This window comes from Platichthys flesus, chromosome 19 (genome assembly GCF_949316205.1).
Source record: "Platichthys flesus chromosome 19, fPlaFle2.1, whole genome shotgun sequence".
Taxonomy (NCBI): domain Eukaryota; kingdom Metazoa; phylum Chordata; class Actinopteri; order Pleuronectiformes; family Pleuronectidae; genus Platichthys; species Platichthys flesus.
The window spans coordinates 12,729,914-12,745,636 of record NC_084963.1 but is presented as its reverse complement, the minus strand read 5'-3'; the positions used below and the strand labels follow the sequence as shown (position 1 = coordinate 12,745,636).

The following is a 15,723-nucleotide window of genomic DNA, read 5'->3' as shown; positions in this document are numbered from 1 at the left end:
TTTTGATAATTGATTGAAGAGATTTTTTGAAAATATAAATGTGATGATGGAAAAGATGAACAATGAGCAGAGAAACATGATGAGAATGAACACGTCCATAAGGCAACAAGGATCAGTGAATGTTTATGAAAATGATGTGAATCCTGTGGAACATGTTCGGCAGTTGCCGGATCTCAACCCAGCTAACCTGCAATGTTTATTAAATTATGCAGTTGACAAGCGATACAGGTTTTCAGAAACCTCTGTGCAGGCGCTGCTTTGTGAAATGGATGACTGTAGCATCCAGAGGAACACATTTTATCTTTGTAAAAACTGCCTCAGAGTATAAGCACATTTTCCTAAAATGTCAAACATTTCCTTTAAAGCCCATTTTACAAAAGGTACTTCATTTTAAAGTGAAAAAGGGGGTTGTGTAAAAATCAAAGATTATTTAAATGGTTCTTTACCCATTCTTTAGAACATGCATCTTCATTTAGAGAGGGTGCTTCAACGTTTGAGAAAAAGAAAAGGGAACAACCTAAAATCACACAGTGTTCCTTACAAACAAGATTACATTCTGCATGCTGTACTGAAATGAGGGAGATAAGGGCCAGGGGGCGGTCACAACACCGAAAGTTATCATACATATGAGTTTACTCCAATGACAGCACGACAGTCTCCCGAAAAAAAGAATTACACCAGCACAGAAATACGTTGTTGACCTTGTGTTCGCTGTTTGACAGCTTTAAGATTTTTCAAAACTCCTCTAAATAAGGTTTCCAATGCACAGATAGGTGGCGTAGTGTGTGGTAGTGAGGGGAGGAGGTCGCTTCTACCCAAAGCAGAGGACAGTAGGCTCTGAATAGAAGGAGCAAACCGTACAGCAGCATGGCTTCACTCTTCTTCTTCACTTCCTTCTTTCTAGAAGAACCGACCAGAGTACTGCCTCACGCTGAAACAAGAGACAGATAAAAAGGTTAAGAACATTAAGGATATTTATTTTACCAGGAACACAACATGGGTCGCGGGCTGTTAACGCTGGAAGCTGCAAACTGAAAGTCATTTCTCATGTGGAGCACAATTGTAAGTTTAAAAAAAAAAAGTATGCCAAGGTCAAGGCTGAAATAATTTCTGCCCGCAAGAAGCTATGAGAGTGCAGAGACGAGCTTAGTCACTTGGTGACTGGGGAAAAGAGACGCGTGGATTGAAAACTCTTCAAGATGCAAGACTGGTGTAAGAAAACAGAAGCTTAACACAGTCTGGCAGAATAAAGAAAAGTTCTACATTCATCTGAGGCAGTTGAACTTATCAGAGAGGCAACTCTTTATTGTTTTCATTATCAATTTATCTGTCCCTCATTTTATCAATTGATTGTTTGACGAATATGTCACAAAATAATAATAATGTAAAAAGACGTTGTACGACATTTTCTAGAGCTTTCTAAAACTAAAAGTAGAAATCAAAGTGACATTATCTTGAAAGTATTTATATTTGTAGAGCTAAAACCATAAAGCATATGTCTGTTTCCCGTGATAGAAAAAAAAAATGAATCTCTTACAATAATACACAATATAATACATAAAATATCCATCTGTAGTGAAAGTTGTGTGTAATATGTATATGTTCACTTTATTTGTATTTGATTATATTTTCACATGTTCTCTTGTCTACCTCGTTCTGACTGCGGCTGTAATTAATGAATTTCCGCAGCATTGGGTCTTATCTTATCTCAAAAATGAGTCATAGATTATCCAATTTAAAGCTGATGTTGATCTAAAGAAGCAGATGTGATAGTGGCATCAGTATAGTGTTTAGTATAATCAATCCAGAAATACATTTATTTCATATTCCGTATACTTTTAGGTCTGAGCTGCCTTTCCTTTGGCTGTAAGACAAATTCACGTTAGGGTTCAGTAAAGTCAAAGTCAACTCAGAGTAAACTGCTTCCTCCCATCCAGTAGGGGATGGTCAGACAGGTCGTCAGAGGGGGCCACGCTGCTGCAGTTGGATGGTTCAGAGTTTTGGGGGGAGTTTTAGTCACAGAGCCACATGCCTGTTCTGCAGCAGGTACTGGGCATTCTGGATCTGGTCCTGTGTCCCTGTGATGGTGATGATGCGGTCCTCAGAGCCCTCTAGTGGTTCATCAATCTTGATGGATGCCCCAGACTCGTGGCGGATCTGCTTGATCCTCTGGCCGCCCTTTCCAATGATAGAGCCGGCCAGCTGCACAACAAGCACACATACGGTTTTAGGGGTGAGACGTCTTCAGCTCGTTCTTATACAGTCAAAGTCATGAGTTTGACTGGTACACTGATGCCTTTTCACTTACATCTTTTGGGATGGTGACTTGTGTCGTTATGACCGGGCCTCCAATATCACTGTATGACCCTCTGCCACCTGTTAGAAGAGGGAGCCCATTTAGGGTGATTTTGTCTTTAAATAAATTGTGCGACAACATGAAAAAACAGTTTTGGGTTAAGAAAGAAGACAGCGGGACAGTGACGATCCATCCCCACTCACCAGACTGAAAGTGCTCCCAGGAAGAATTGTTGTCTTTGAAGACATTGAAAATACACCAGTGGGACAAAGACAGGAGATAGTGGCATAATAAACAAGAAATACAGACAGAACTCTTCAAGATAAACTTTTTCCCTCCATTTGCTCTTAAAGTGCATGTTTTTCTCTAGTAATAATTATTCGCCAATGCAATTCCAAGGAGACATGATGAGACGTGTAAAAACTTGAAGTTGTATCTATTACAACACGTTTGAATGAGTGATCAGGCAACCACACAGGTTTTAAACAGCAGCAATATCTCCGTTAATTCTTGAATTAAATATTAAAATCTCATCTCGACTAAAATATTCCAGAAAATATTTAGACAAGGGAAACATACAATTGATTTCCTGTTCTAATCATCCATTCATTGCGTGCACATATTGTTAAATACAGTAGTCGAAAGATGAATGAGGAAAACCGTCTCTGTAATCTAATATGCTGCTCGACAGTTTCTGAATTAGCCTTACCATCTATATTTTTGGAGAGTTTGGCCTAAAACTTACAATTTAACTTGTTATGCAGTGCAATGTGTCATAAAGTTGAATGTGCCACAACATGCCATATCTGAAAAGGATGATGACCAAAGCGATGTCAAGAAAACCTATGTTAACGAAACACCACTAAATGGATGAATAGATTTGTGCAGGATTTAAAGAAATATGTAAACTCACCATATCCGCCTCCACTCTGCAGATCAGAATCAATTAGGGATAAAAAAGAAAGATAAAAGATGAAAAAAAACAATTGTTTTAGTATCACAATAATGACAGCATGCTATGATAACATTTTAAAGCTGTCTGCCGACTAAAAAAACCTCCTTATCCATTTGACAATATGACAAACAATCTGTCTTTTCTGGTTAGGATTCACTCTTGTATCCACAACAGCCTGATTTAGTTTAGGCACAGATTCAGAAAGGTGCTGGAAATGCTCCACGAGGATCTGAGTCAGTTCCGATCACACAGCATTAAGCAGTCGCGGCACATTTATCAGAGACATTCGTGTTTCAGACATCCCGCATTATCTGAAAAGTGCATTATTGGGTTTAAAAATGAGAAAAACTGAAACTATATCAAGTGACTTCGGAAGCATCCTGGGGCGAGGGATTTCTTTCTGGAATTATTAAAACACCACCACTGAGTCTGCTGGAAGCCCTGTATCTTTACACCAAGTTCGCCTTTGATAATGTAAATCAATAATAATTATTAACCCTTTTTGATCAGCAGTCTGAGGAGTAAAGCTTTGCAACCAGAAAGCAGTCATGTGATTCGAACCTCTAAACACTGGAAGACACGCCGCAGCAGCAGCAAGGCGTGAGCAGCATCTCCCCCACGTGTCTCATGCAGGCTGTGTGGCTGCTCTGACCAAGACGTACCCACAGACATTCCTGGAGCGCCACGCACGTGTGACGCAGGCAGTGTGTCCCAGGCCTCAGCAAAAACTAGTGATCTCTGATGCAGCTGTAGACATGTTGATGTGAGCCCTCTAAAAGGCAATCGAATGAATACATCAAGCCATTCTGACACTTGTGCTGCCTCCAGGCTTCGGCAGTTAGAGCTGCATTTTTTCCCTTCTTTTGATAGCTGCTGCTGCGAGTCTCAGTTTTCTATTTGACTGTTTCATCCCACAGAGTATTTCTGTTGAATACTGAGAAGACCAGAGAGTTCACCCTGCCCTCGGACTTCTGGTTACTCTGAAAATAGGGGCCTGAGGAGAACAGCAGGAGGGGCGATTCAGATTCCACAAAGATAAAAAGATTCTGGAATATGTTACGTGAAAGATGAAAGGCTGACAGTTAAAATTACAAAATGGTTTGACATTTTAAAAACTACAGAGTAAAGTGGTCTCAGACTTTTGGACCGCAGTGCACGTCATTGCGCTGGTTTTACATTAAACCAGTCAAAGTCATCCACTTTGAAAACTGGGTCAAAATATTCCAACTTATTTAGTGCTGGTGCTTTCAACAATCTGGGATATGACTTTGGTCCTAATTTTACCGAAGAATTAATTGGCCATATTTGGGGCAATTAAATGCACAGTAATATTCTGCATTAACCCCATAAAGTCATGCTGGAATGCATTCCATTAAAAGTGAGAATTAGAACAAGGTCAGCACCCTTGAAGTTATCATCATTACTTATAAATGTTTTTGCGTTAACTGATACCATTTCCATATGCTTTGAGCCAGATGTAGATTTAAGAAGCTTTTAGTTGCATAACAGAAAAGTGATATAATTCTTTTATCATATTCTTAGTCGGTTAAAGTTATTCTTCATCTCTTGAGGCTCTCACTGCTGAAATTCATTAGCATTTTTATAAACAAAGTCAGAGTGGTCTTTATCAGTGAAGACACATGTCTGATGTTTGTTCTGCATCACTGCAAGCCGCCACATTTGTCCTTAAATCGAAGGAATTCAATGACACCCGTCGCTGTTTATCTGATTAAATGTATTCTTTGCCTTCCTATTGGAACGGTTTGTGCAGGAATTGCTCTGGTTTCAGCTCAAGCTCATTTGCTAGCCCGGTGGATCTCTGGACTACGTACTCAGCTGCTCCGCGGTAACCAAGGAGACAACTGTTGCCAGGCAACAACAGGCCTAGATCAGTGTGCATACACAGTGAAACAAGCAGCGGCGTGTCCGTGCCTCTGTACTGGTTCTACACTCAGAAAAAAGAAGAAAATCGAGTCACCTCATCTGAAACCTAATTCACAAACAACCACTACACCGCTAAGAAGCTACAACCACACAGTAGAGCTTAGGGTTACATCAGCACCTGTGAACAGACGGCACTCACCATGCTGTCATAACGGTCTCCTCGGCTTCTCCTGTCGCTACAAACAAAAAGAGGTTTGCATTAGTATGATGATCCTCTCTAGAGGACATTCAACAGACCAGCATCCAGCAGGTCACTGCTGTTACATTGGTATTTAGAAAGCTGGGAGTGTGAAAGGACATGCAGCCTCTACAGCTGACCTGTGATCAGACTCTGAATCAGGGCTGGTGGGTTGACAGTCTGCTACCGAGCAGCTTTCATTTGCTATATTTTGGGAGATTAACACAAATGCTAAAATATTTACCCCAGTGGCAGAGCGAGGCTGTCTCTTATTAAGGACAAGCTTATATTATCAAGGGGCCTTAATTCTAAATTCCCACCATTAGTCAAGTCAGACACACTTAAATCTTCCCAATTATTGACTTGTTGTCTTTATAAATCACTATAATATCCCCTATAAGGTCTTACTCATCAGCATGTCATGTCAACTCACTTCCCCCAAATAGTATTAAAATCTAAAAAGACAGACCTTTGTACATTATGAGACCTTTAACAATAAACGTAATATTTTTTTTAATCTGAAATCTCCTATATTTGTATTTCATCTGTGGTAAGGACTCTTAGTACAACAAGCTACTTTTGATGCTGTGTATCTGAGCATCCTATTCTAATTTATATGTTGTACTGAATTTATACTGCTCCAGTAGGCTACAAGTAATTGCATGAAACATAACCCGACCTTTATTATTGTCCGGCCTCTATGTATCTGAGACTTAAAAGACAGCTTATATATAATAATTTGCGATATCGGGAATCATACTCACGTTGGTCTGTCGTCCATGCTGCTGTGGTAGCTGCCATGTGAAAACCTGTCTCCCCTGTAAACAATGACACACATGGAAAGTAAATTGATTGCTCACACTGCAGTATGGATGATTTGATCCCGACCAAATAAACATACAACACAGTGTGTAGCTTTTTTAGCTCTGGTCAATTTCATGTTCATTGGTTATACGGACTGATATAGTAACTTATTGATTTATCAGTTTTGGCATTCAGCATCCTCATCACTACATGGATCCATTTGAAAATAAGCTTTTGAATTTAAACTAAAATCACAGGCGGTCTCGGTCTACTTAGTCCACTTAAGAGTTTTAATGAAAACACCCAAAAAGGACCAAATCAAGCAAACTAGAGTTTGTTTTAACCAGATCAAGCAGGTTTGGTTACAGCAATAACAAGAAAATGGAGAACTTCCTCACCCTCCTCTTGGTGGTGGAGGTGGGGGAAGAGGCAGGTTACGAGCTCGGCTGCCGCCTCTTCCACCTCGGCTCAGAGGGGGTGGAGGACCCCGACGAGGGCTCATGTCGTCATAGTCCCTTCTGGAGGGAGGCAAGGGTCTGCTGCCACGAACGGGGGGCATTCGTTCAAAGCCTCCACGCACGCGAATAGGGAACCCACCAATGGGTCGTCTGCCTCTTTCCTCAAATAACATGGTGAAACCTCCATAATCGTACGTCTCGTCATAGAAATTGGGGTCATAAGGCTGAGCACGACCTTTGATTGGAGCCTGCGAGAAGAACACAGAACACATATTAAGAGGAGATTGTAAAAGACTCTCCAGCTCTGAAGAATTGTTGAAACAAGTTATGAAGCACACAAAACGATAACCCTAGAAACATTTCACTTCTCATTGATGGATTTAAGCTTCAAGTGATTATTATTACATCTACATGGCATGAGACACATGAGCCTATAAAGTATGTTTATGCTTTCAGCAGATCTCCCGGCTGTGAACTCACCTCTGACACCAGCTCCAGGATAACTTTTATACATTCAATGACGCGTTCTGGTTTTCCTCCCACCAAGACGACCCTGTCAGTTGAGTGTGGACAGCATTCCTGGAACAACTTGATGGTGGTCTGGGTGTTCTGGTGCAGAGAAACCCCACACGTTAAAAAACACTTTTGATTATTTTGCTACAGAGGCAGCTGATGACACCAGCAAAAATCCCACATACATGACACTACTGCAACTTCTATTTAAATCTGTAGAAAGAACACCCTCTCCAGTGTTAGATTTAGTCTGTGGTAGCCATTAAGTGATGACAAGTAACAGTTATGTTTCTTATGAATTTGCAGCCCAGGACTCTGTCCTACCTCTCTCAGCTCCTTTATCTTGGCACCTTTCACCCCAATGATGCCCCCTGCCAAGCTCTGATGGATCAGCAGGCGAAGCTCACAGTCAAAGTCAATCCCGCTGTAATGTTGGTACTACAGAAACACAACGAAGTACATCTCTAAATGACATTCGTACATGGACTGTGTGACATTCACTTAGGCTTCCAGTGAAGAGATGAAAACATAGGATATATGTGGAATACTGAACAGGCTGTGGTAATGGTCTATTGGCACCCATGGTGAAAATTAGCACCACCAGCAGTTCATTCCAATGAACCAACTCCTAATAACAGTGATGAATGGAGATGCTAATTAAAATGCATTTGATTTTTTTGATTTTCTCATAAAATTGTGCAGCACTAACAATCGGTAATAAATTAGATTCAAACATAAATAGGTAATACATATAGCTGTCAGCCTCTGGTCAAATTTACCTGACCCTATACCATACCAGGTGAGTTCAGGTGTTACAGCTCCATTTTTAGGCCTGAAATTTAAAGTGCCTTTTGGAATGTTATTGTAAATAAAAGTCATATTTAAACTCAGTATTTATCCTGGAAAAGCTAATATTTTCAATAGCTTTGTCCGATCCCTTGTATACTTAGTCCAGACTTCTTTTCCCTGAACATTATTGGCACAAGATTTTGATCAGTGATATAGCAAGAGCCTAAAAGCCACATGTCCAAATGGTTAAAGAAAATCTACAGGGTAGCTTCATAAAGTCAAGTTCAAATCCTGAATTTTTTCAACCATTCTTCTATTGTTTTCCATTTGTATTCTATTGTTCCAAAAGGCTCAATATTTCCAAAATACAACGTATTCATTCATCCCTGACTTTCCTCTGGTAAAAAAAGCAACACGCAAATTAACACAGTGGCTCACCTCCTCTAGAGTTGGGATGATTTTCAGCAGAATATCTCCAATAGTGTCGATGCTGGCGTTCACACTCAGAATCCTATCAGGATGCATTTTGGCCCAAAAGGAAGCACATCATTATAAGGGGGACAAAAAGTAGAACACAGAAAAAACTGGGGGGGAAAACCACGAGGCAGTCCAACAAACAGGTACAGAGTATTTCAGAAGATTTCCAACCAAAAAATAAAAATTGGGACTGCAGTGTACTGCACACAATTACAACTTCCCCCCAACGCTGAACAGATACAATAAGTTGCTGACATGCACTCACTTTACCATTTATTTAAAAGTAAGAGCCTGTTCAGTCCTGGTAGATCACAAGTGGACAGCTCTGAGTGTGTCTGTTCAAGATCTCACTTCCTCGCTCTACATGTGAATAAATGTCACTTCTGGGCACCAAAGACAAATAATGCGGTTTTTAGTCCATCTATGACAAATGGGTCCATCGTCATGTCTGCCAGAGAGATGGAGAGACTCTGCTTTCAAATTGAACTTGTAAGCTTGAGCTTAAGACTTGTCCACATTATGCTTGGCTTTCAAGTGGTTAAAATGACAACATAGACATTATTAATAATATTACCATAACTAGCAGTGTCTATAAGCCACAAAGGTGGTAGTTTTAGTAAGCAGGCAGGTACAATAATGCAGGAAATACAATTAAGTAATTAGGGAGAAGGAAAAGAGGGAACAATTTATTCGGATGTATTAAATTGTTTTTTTCCATTCCATATTAACTTAAAAAATTTGCTTCTGGGGCCCATATCCTTTTCTGAGCCGAGGGAGCGAATGTGTGTGACTGTGTCATCTTTCTAAAAGTCTCAGTTTTTGCCCATCAATACTGCAGCCCTGAAAGGACAGCAGCTTTTCCCAAATGGAATGTTTTAATCACTCGTAAACTCTCTTGAGTAGCATGTATGTGGTCTAATCCCAGACCACCTCCAAATGTGATATTAGATACATATTGGGTACTTTCACATCTCTGCTTAGAGCAGTCCACTTGTGATCGGATTATCTGAGATGGATGTCAATACCAGGTCTAAACAGGATCTAAGAAAGTCTTCAGGATGGTGGGCTGCTTCAGAAGGCCTCAAATTTATGTGAAACTGGCCACAAGAACTTTAGGGGAAGGGGTGAGAGAGAGAGACTCAGAGAGAAAGGGAGACAGAGAGAAAGACAGACAGAGCTATAACCCCCCCAACGGCAGCAAGTTGAAGAAAAGGAACGTAACAAACTGAAACTATAAACTCCCATGACGATAGCGCCACCATCACACCTTTGTTGTGACCAGGTGGGTTTCGAGGGAGAAGGGAGAGGTGGGAAGGAGAGGGCTTAGGGCTGGGGTGAGGAGAAGACGGGGTGGGCAGCAGAAAAAGAGTAACAGAGCAGAGGAACTGAGGTGGGGAAGGGAAATGTAAGTGATTACCAACTATTCTGTGGCACAGGACAGGAGCAGGGGGTGGGGGTGAGGAAGGGGTATGAAAGGTTTGGCAGGCAGCTCTGATCTGAATGTGGCCGGAGAGAAGTTTAACAGAAGGGATGCAGCACAATGAAATCAAGTGACGACATTAATGACTGACAGAGGGGGGGGACGGAGCCTCTAGACAGGAGCCAGTGCTCGCTCCAGAGATTATGGACAGTGATGCTGGAAAAAGGTGGGGGAGGAGAGGTGGGGGGGGGGCACAGAGGACAGAGCGAGAAAAAAAGATGTCTGCTGTCCACAAGTTAAAATGGTCAAATTAAAAACATCACAGCAAGGAAAATCAACATCCGACAGCCGTGTTTGATAACCATAAAATACCATCTACTGGGTAGTGGCTCTCTGAATGGACAATAAACTGTAATGACAAAGAGTGCAACTCAATGGAGATGCTTAAAAATGGACAGAAAAATCAAAAGGAACAATACACGTCTCTTACAAGTGGAGGGGGGGGGTGTTTGGGGGATGGGGAGTATACTGTCATGTATGTAAAGATGTTAAAATGAAACAGAAGGCAGGTTATCAAAGACATGTGTTTCACTGTTCTAATCAGGCAGTGAGGCAATAACTGGTGGGACATACCGCTCTGGGCCACTGCTGTCTGGGACTGATACACTGGCATTGTACTGCAGGGGCCGAGGTGGTGGTGGTGGTGGTGGTGGAGGTGGTTGTGGTGGAGGAGGTTGGCATTGGGCGGGGGCATTCAATCACAAGATGTCAAGTAAGGCGCCCGTTTAAGGAGGGGCACGGTATATGGGCGGGGCCAACCGGGAGTGTCAGGTGGACGGGCATGGCGTTCAGGGGCGGGCGGAGGTTGGGCCAACGTCAAGGTGGGCAACGCAGGAGGGGCAAGTCGATCCAGTACATGGGCAACGGAGGAAGGTGGCCAAAAATAAAAACAAAAAAAGTGAAGGAGAAGGGAAGAGGAGGAGAAGGAATACATTTTTAATGAATAACACGCCTTTACTTTGTCCCAACAGTGAAGAGAAAGTGAGAGATTTGAAACTGTGGTGAGTGAAGAAGAACAGGAGGTGTGACCTGGACTAGTTAAGTTTACTAAACAGTCTGGAGCACTACAGAGAATTAAGGCTTTAAGGCACCTGTTGTCACTTCCAGGTCAAAAATAGCTTCCACAGTGGGAAGGGAACTGGAATCAGGCTGAAAGTCACAGGAGGACTGGAAACGAAACCCAACAGATGTGTCTAGCAAGGTGAACCTGTCTGTCCGCAAGCACTGAGTTGGTTTCATCTACTAACAGTGCATGTTAATTGTTGATGTCAAATGATTAAAACCTGCCGGCAGGATATCTGGAACTGTGTCTGTGGGAATTCTTTGAATAGGGGGTTGGAATCATTTGGAATTTTAGTTTGGATCGTTTTAATTTCAAAATTACAGCATTTTAATATAGAACAGTTGTTTCTGCAACAAAAGGGGGCCTAAGCAAACACAATGTTCTCATCAGCTGCAGAAATGTTAGCAGCCTTTCTTCTGTTACTCACGTCTGTGCGTAGAGCTTTTATGTTCTTTCCACCCTTTCCAATGACAGCACCAGCATTCTGTGAGGAAAAAGAGGCGTTTTGTTAGAAAGAAAGAAATTCTCTTTTGATCAGTAAGAAGAAAATAAGAAAGAAAGGCGTACAGCCAAACGACTATTGTGGCAAACTGTATGACCAGAATGGGGGTTTACTTTGCTCTGAAGCAGCACACGCAGCTCCACCATCTCATCTGTGTTGCGTGATCGTTTGAAGGCCTGCTCCTCATCCATGTCCTCAGCCGGGCGTTTACCTGAAAGGAAAAACATTTTTTTCTTAAGAAGGAATTCATATATTGGAAAGAAAACCTGATAATCATTACATGCTACGGCAGAGGAAACTAACAGCAGGTCGATCGTGATCCTTCGGCGGTTTTTGCTCACGGGCATCAGGTTAGCGGAGCTGCTGGTATATCTACTGTAATTCTTCCAATTAGAGTCAGGTTATGTACTTCACTAAGGTATGAAGACATGTATCTTCCGGTCTAGCTATAACAATCAAAGCTTTGTTAATACAAATGAATTTATTCAGATTTCAGGTTGGTAGGTCTCTGTTTATATTCGGAATTATAGAGTGAAGTTGGATTTGAAAAAGTTGGTTACAGACAGTGAAGGGTTAATGGAATAGCAAAAAAATATAAATACATGGCGAGTGCTAGGTCTACACTGTGTTCCACCCTAAGAATGAGTTATATTCAGCAGCCAACTATATCCTGGAGAGTGTCCAGCACCACCATGTACCCTTCCTGGATTAAAACGCAGGCGGATCTGCTCAGGACCCACAGAACAGCAGTATCTTGGACAGGAGAACCTCTCAACCATCTGACATGTCCACGTGCTACGTAGAGGGAGCCAGAAAATTTTGTTTTGTTTGTTTTTTGTTCCTTAGAGTGTACTAATTTGTGCTGATTTTTCTACACACTCAATTTCAAGCTGGATACAACAGGAGACAGGTTCATTCATGTGGTTTACATAAGGGTTATGAATGGTTGATTATTTTTCTTTGTCACAATTACAGACTGTGTAAAAGATAGACAACTTAAATGCTCCCTAATATGGGGTGAAGCCGACAGCTGAGACTGTGGGAACCCGCTTCCTTAGCTCCATCCCACGATTACCAGTGTTTGGATATTTTGGTTCATTTATAGATACTTGGGGGAAGTCGAGGTGGCTCTTCCATCGCTATATACGGCCTGTGGTCACAATGGAAATGTGTATGATCTTACTATTAGTGTCAGTGTTGCTGAATGTGAGGTCTTCGTCCTGCTGCTCCATTTTCACCTCCATTGTCTTGCACCTGTAGAGGAATGCAAACAGGCTCCTCTTCGTGGATCTGATAAAAGAGGAGGCAATAATAACTCAATGATCTGGGACACATGCCGATGAAATGCTCTGATTGAGGTTGAAATTAAATTAGTTTGCTGATTATTTTTTTGAGGAGGAGATTGATGGTGTGGTCTAACGTATGTGCAATCCCAGACATATTCCGTTAACTATAAGGTGAGCTGGAGAGAACCAGCCAATCCTTACACATGATGAAACTTTGAGAGATGGAGCTGCAAATTATTGGACAGTCCATCTTCTAATGGATAAATGAACTCGTGCAGCTACTGAATACAGATGATGTGGAATCATGAGCGGTGCATCCATGGGGCAGCATGCATGTTGTCAGTTTGGTTCAGGGTCAGGATCCAGGATTGAGCACTTCCCTCCTGCATGAACTCTGCACATGCAGCCCCTCCACGTACGTGCACAGCCCGATGCTGCTGGCTGAATAATACAAAAGCGAGCTGCACTTGTGCAAACATCCCTCCAGCATCGAGGCCTTGCCAAACTTGGAGGGAGAATCTGATCAACACGTCCATGGCTCGGGAATTAGCAGCCCCCATTTTAGCCACTGTGTTTTATTCCAATAGCAGCCACATACACCGCTGTGTGAGCACTGTACGTGTTATTCTTAATAACATTCTCCAGACATTAGAGAACCTCACCAAACACTGCAACACGTTAGATGGAGGCTAACTGGTGTGTTCATTGTGCAGCTATATTACAAAATTGCTGCAGGGAGGGAAACTGCGCAGTTTCTTACACATAAAAGAGGGAAAACGTGCATCTGCCTGCAAACACCAGTTAGCTTAGCGTCCCTGCGCGGTGGCTGGAAGTTGACATTAGGTTACCTTGCTATGCTAACAGCCCTGCTACTAGCCAGCAGCCCTCCGTGCGTCCAGTGAGGCGTGTCTGTCAGCTCCGGTGTACACGTTGCGACTGTACAACCCTGTCGGGGAATAACACAACGGACCGACACTTCTACTGTCAGCTGGGAGCTAGCTACCGCGGCTAGCTATCATGCTACACGACGCGACGTTACGCTGTGTAAATAGGAAGGTTGTAGGAGAACAGACCTGGAGTCGAGCCACAGTCTCTGAGGTTCTCCTCCTGAACCGCTCGCACGTTTTCAGCCTGGACAGGAGGCACAGTGCGTGAGCTCGATTCCGCCACGCTCACACGGTGGTACGCTTCTTTTGCCGCTCGAGCCCGCACCCGCGAGCGGAGCTAGGAGAAGTGGCTGTCACATGGGCTGTCACCGACATGAATCAGTGTAGACCGTGTGGCCGAGTGTGGGATATCAAGCGCTCCCTCCAGCAGGGGCGGTGTTGCCCCGAGTGAGGGTTCACAGGCAGCTGCCCCGCCTCCTCCGGCAGATCCCCCCCATCTCCAACAATCAAAATCATGTTTGTTTTTTCGAATGATAATTCCACTAACGTTTGGGAGAAAGATGTTGAAACTGTGGGACATGTATTATTAGACAAAAAAAAATTAATATATATTAATAATAATTTCAGAGGGATTATTTAGACGCACGATATATCTCTGTGTTTTTTTTGGTAGCCCTTTTCCTATCGTCTTAATTTCAGGTCGGGAAAATCTTGTTGGAAGTGCCTTTTAAAAGTTACACGAGAGACTGAGGACTGGGGCAGTGACCGAAAAAATAAATCTGCAAAAGATCAAAAGTACATGGAAATCCTTAATCCCAACCACCTGCACCAAGTCTAGGACCTGTTCTAGCTCCAGGCTCATTTCATCTTTTGATATTTGTGCCAAGTTCGGTCTTGTTCTGAGATGGATAAAAAATGCTGCATATGTGGATTTCACAACCAAATGGAACTGCGACTGAATCTTTTGTGAAGTGTGATGACGACAGTTTTATAAACCCTGCCTGCAGCAGTTTACAGAAACTGGTCGAGTACAAGTACATATACAAGAATTTTTATTTTTATTTACATGTACATTAGATAATGTTAAACAAGAGGGATTGTTTTCTGATGTAACACTACTGGTTTAAGTAGTAAATGAAACCAGTTGTGGCTGCAACAGAACAACTGTTACAGTGTGATCCACTGACGGACAGGCAGTGGATGGTACAGGATGTAGATCAGTTGGCTGAGTCACAGCTGCATCACTCCACGCAAGGTTCAAGACAAGTCTGCCACCAGCTGGTTCAGGAGGAGGTGTATGGGAGCAGAGATGGAGGAGGTGCAGAGTTGGATGATGCAGAAGAAACGAGATGTTGGAGAGGAGGAATATCTCTTGATGTGGCGTGAAGAAAAGACTCAGGGTCGAACTTTTATCCTTTTACTGCACCTCAGAGTTTGGATTGTTAAACCTAAGACATCATGTAGGCTCCAAACAGGACATTTAAAAAGTAACGTTTTAAAATACCCAATGAAATGAGCTTCGAAATGATAGTCTTGAGACTGAGCCACCACCTCACTGACATTCTTTTTTGTAAATAAGGAGCATGAATTATGTCCACACTTGATCTATTTTAAACATCCCTCTCCCCCGTAGTGTTGCCATGCTCCTTCAGATATAGGCAAGGATCTATTGCAAAATAAAGAGCTCTCTTTCCTCTCCTCTGCTCTGATGTTACCATGGAGACAGATATAATTCAATTCTTGATGTTTCTCATACAAAAAAAAAAGCCTGCGTACATATTTTCATCTGCAACCATAGCGACACTTGACATTGTCCGTGCTATTTGTAAAAAGCAAGTCTCCATAGCGACACTAACCATGGGCTGTGTCATAGATCCTCGCTGAGTGAGCCTCCTCATTATGGGGGATTTTTAGGAATCCACCTGTAAACAAGATATATTTTCATCATTTAGAAACATATGATTGGGCTGATTCTTAGCACTGGGAGAAAAGACTGAGGGCTTATATGATATTTCATTTGGAACATAAAATAATGGAAAAGACATGCTTCAATCATGAAATGAATGTGCACCAACCAGACGGGGGTCAGCC

The 15,723-nt window shown here is 42.3% G+C and overlaps 1 protein-coding gene across 5 annotated transcripts; it reads right to left on the bottom strand.

Annotated features, from left to right (window-relative positions):
• Nucleotides 1–148: 148 nt before the first annotated feature.
• Nucleotides 149–13,931, bottom strand: hnrpkl (heterogeneous nuclear ribonucleoprotein K, like). Of its 5 annotated transcripts, XM_062412801.1 has the most exons (16): nucleotides 13,594–13,801; nucleotides 12,643–12,749; nucleotides 11,573–11,670; nucleotides 11,385–11,441; nucleotides 10,468–10,511; nucleotides 8,376–8,448; nucleotides 7,473–7,586; nucleotides 7,116–7,244; nucleotides 6,576–6,883; nucleotides 6,138–6,191; nucleotides 5,335–5,371; nucleotides 3,210–3,225; nucleotides 2,500–2,532; nucleotides 2,309–2,376; nucleotides 2,033–2,202; nucleotides 149–931 (listed from the first exon to the last, which is right to left on the bottom strand). In XM_062412801.1, exons 2-16 carry the CDS (start codon nucleotides 12,701–12,703, stop codon nucleotides 901–903), a joined length of 1,293 nt encoding a protein of 430 aa, XP_062268785.1. In that variant the 5' UTR covers nucleotides 12,704–12,749; nucleotides 13,594–13,801; the 3' UTR covers nucleotides 149–900. The 5 variants fall into 5 exon arrangements, with proteins under 5 accessions (XP_062268785.1, XP_062268783.1, XP_062268782.1 ...); XM_062412799.1 differs by lacking the exon at nucleotides 13,594–13,801 and adding an exon at nucleotides 13,819–13,931 and having other exon boundaries at nucleotides 2,309–2,532; XM_062412798.1 differs by having other exon boundaries at nucleotides 2,309–2,532; nucleotides 13,594–13,803.
• Between the last annotated feature and the right edge of the window lie 1,792 nt (nucleotides 13,932–15,723).

Bases quoted from the DNA above. Each gene is read 5' to 3' on its own strand.
- hnrpkl (XM_062412799.1), bottom strand. From the start codon at position 12,703: ATGGAGGTGAAAATGGAGCAGCAGGACGAAGACCTCACATTCAGCAAC. The intron at 11,442-11,572 runs GTAAACCCCCAT...TTTTCCTCACAG, and splicing joins GTGTGCTGCTTCAGAGCAAA to AATGCTGGTGCTGTCATTGG. The intron at 5,372-6,137 runs GTGAGTATGATT...TTTTGTTTGTAG, and splicing joins AGCATGGACGACAGACCAAC to CGACAGGAGAAGCCGAGGAG.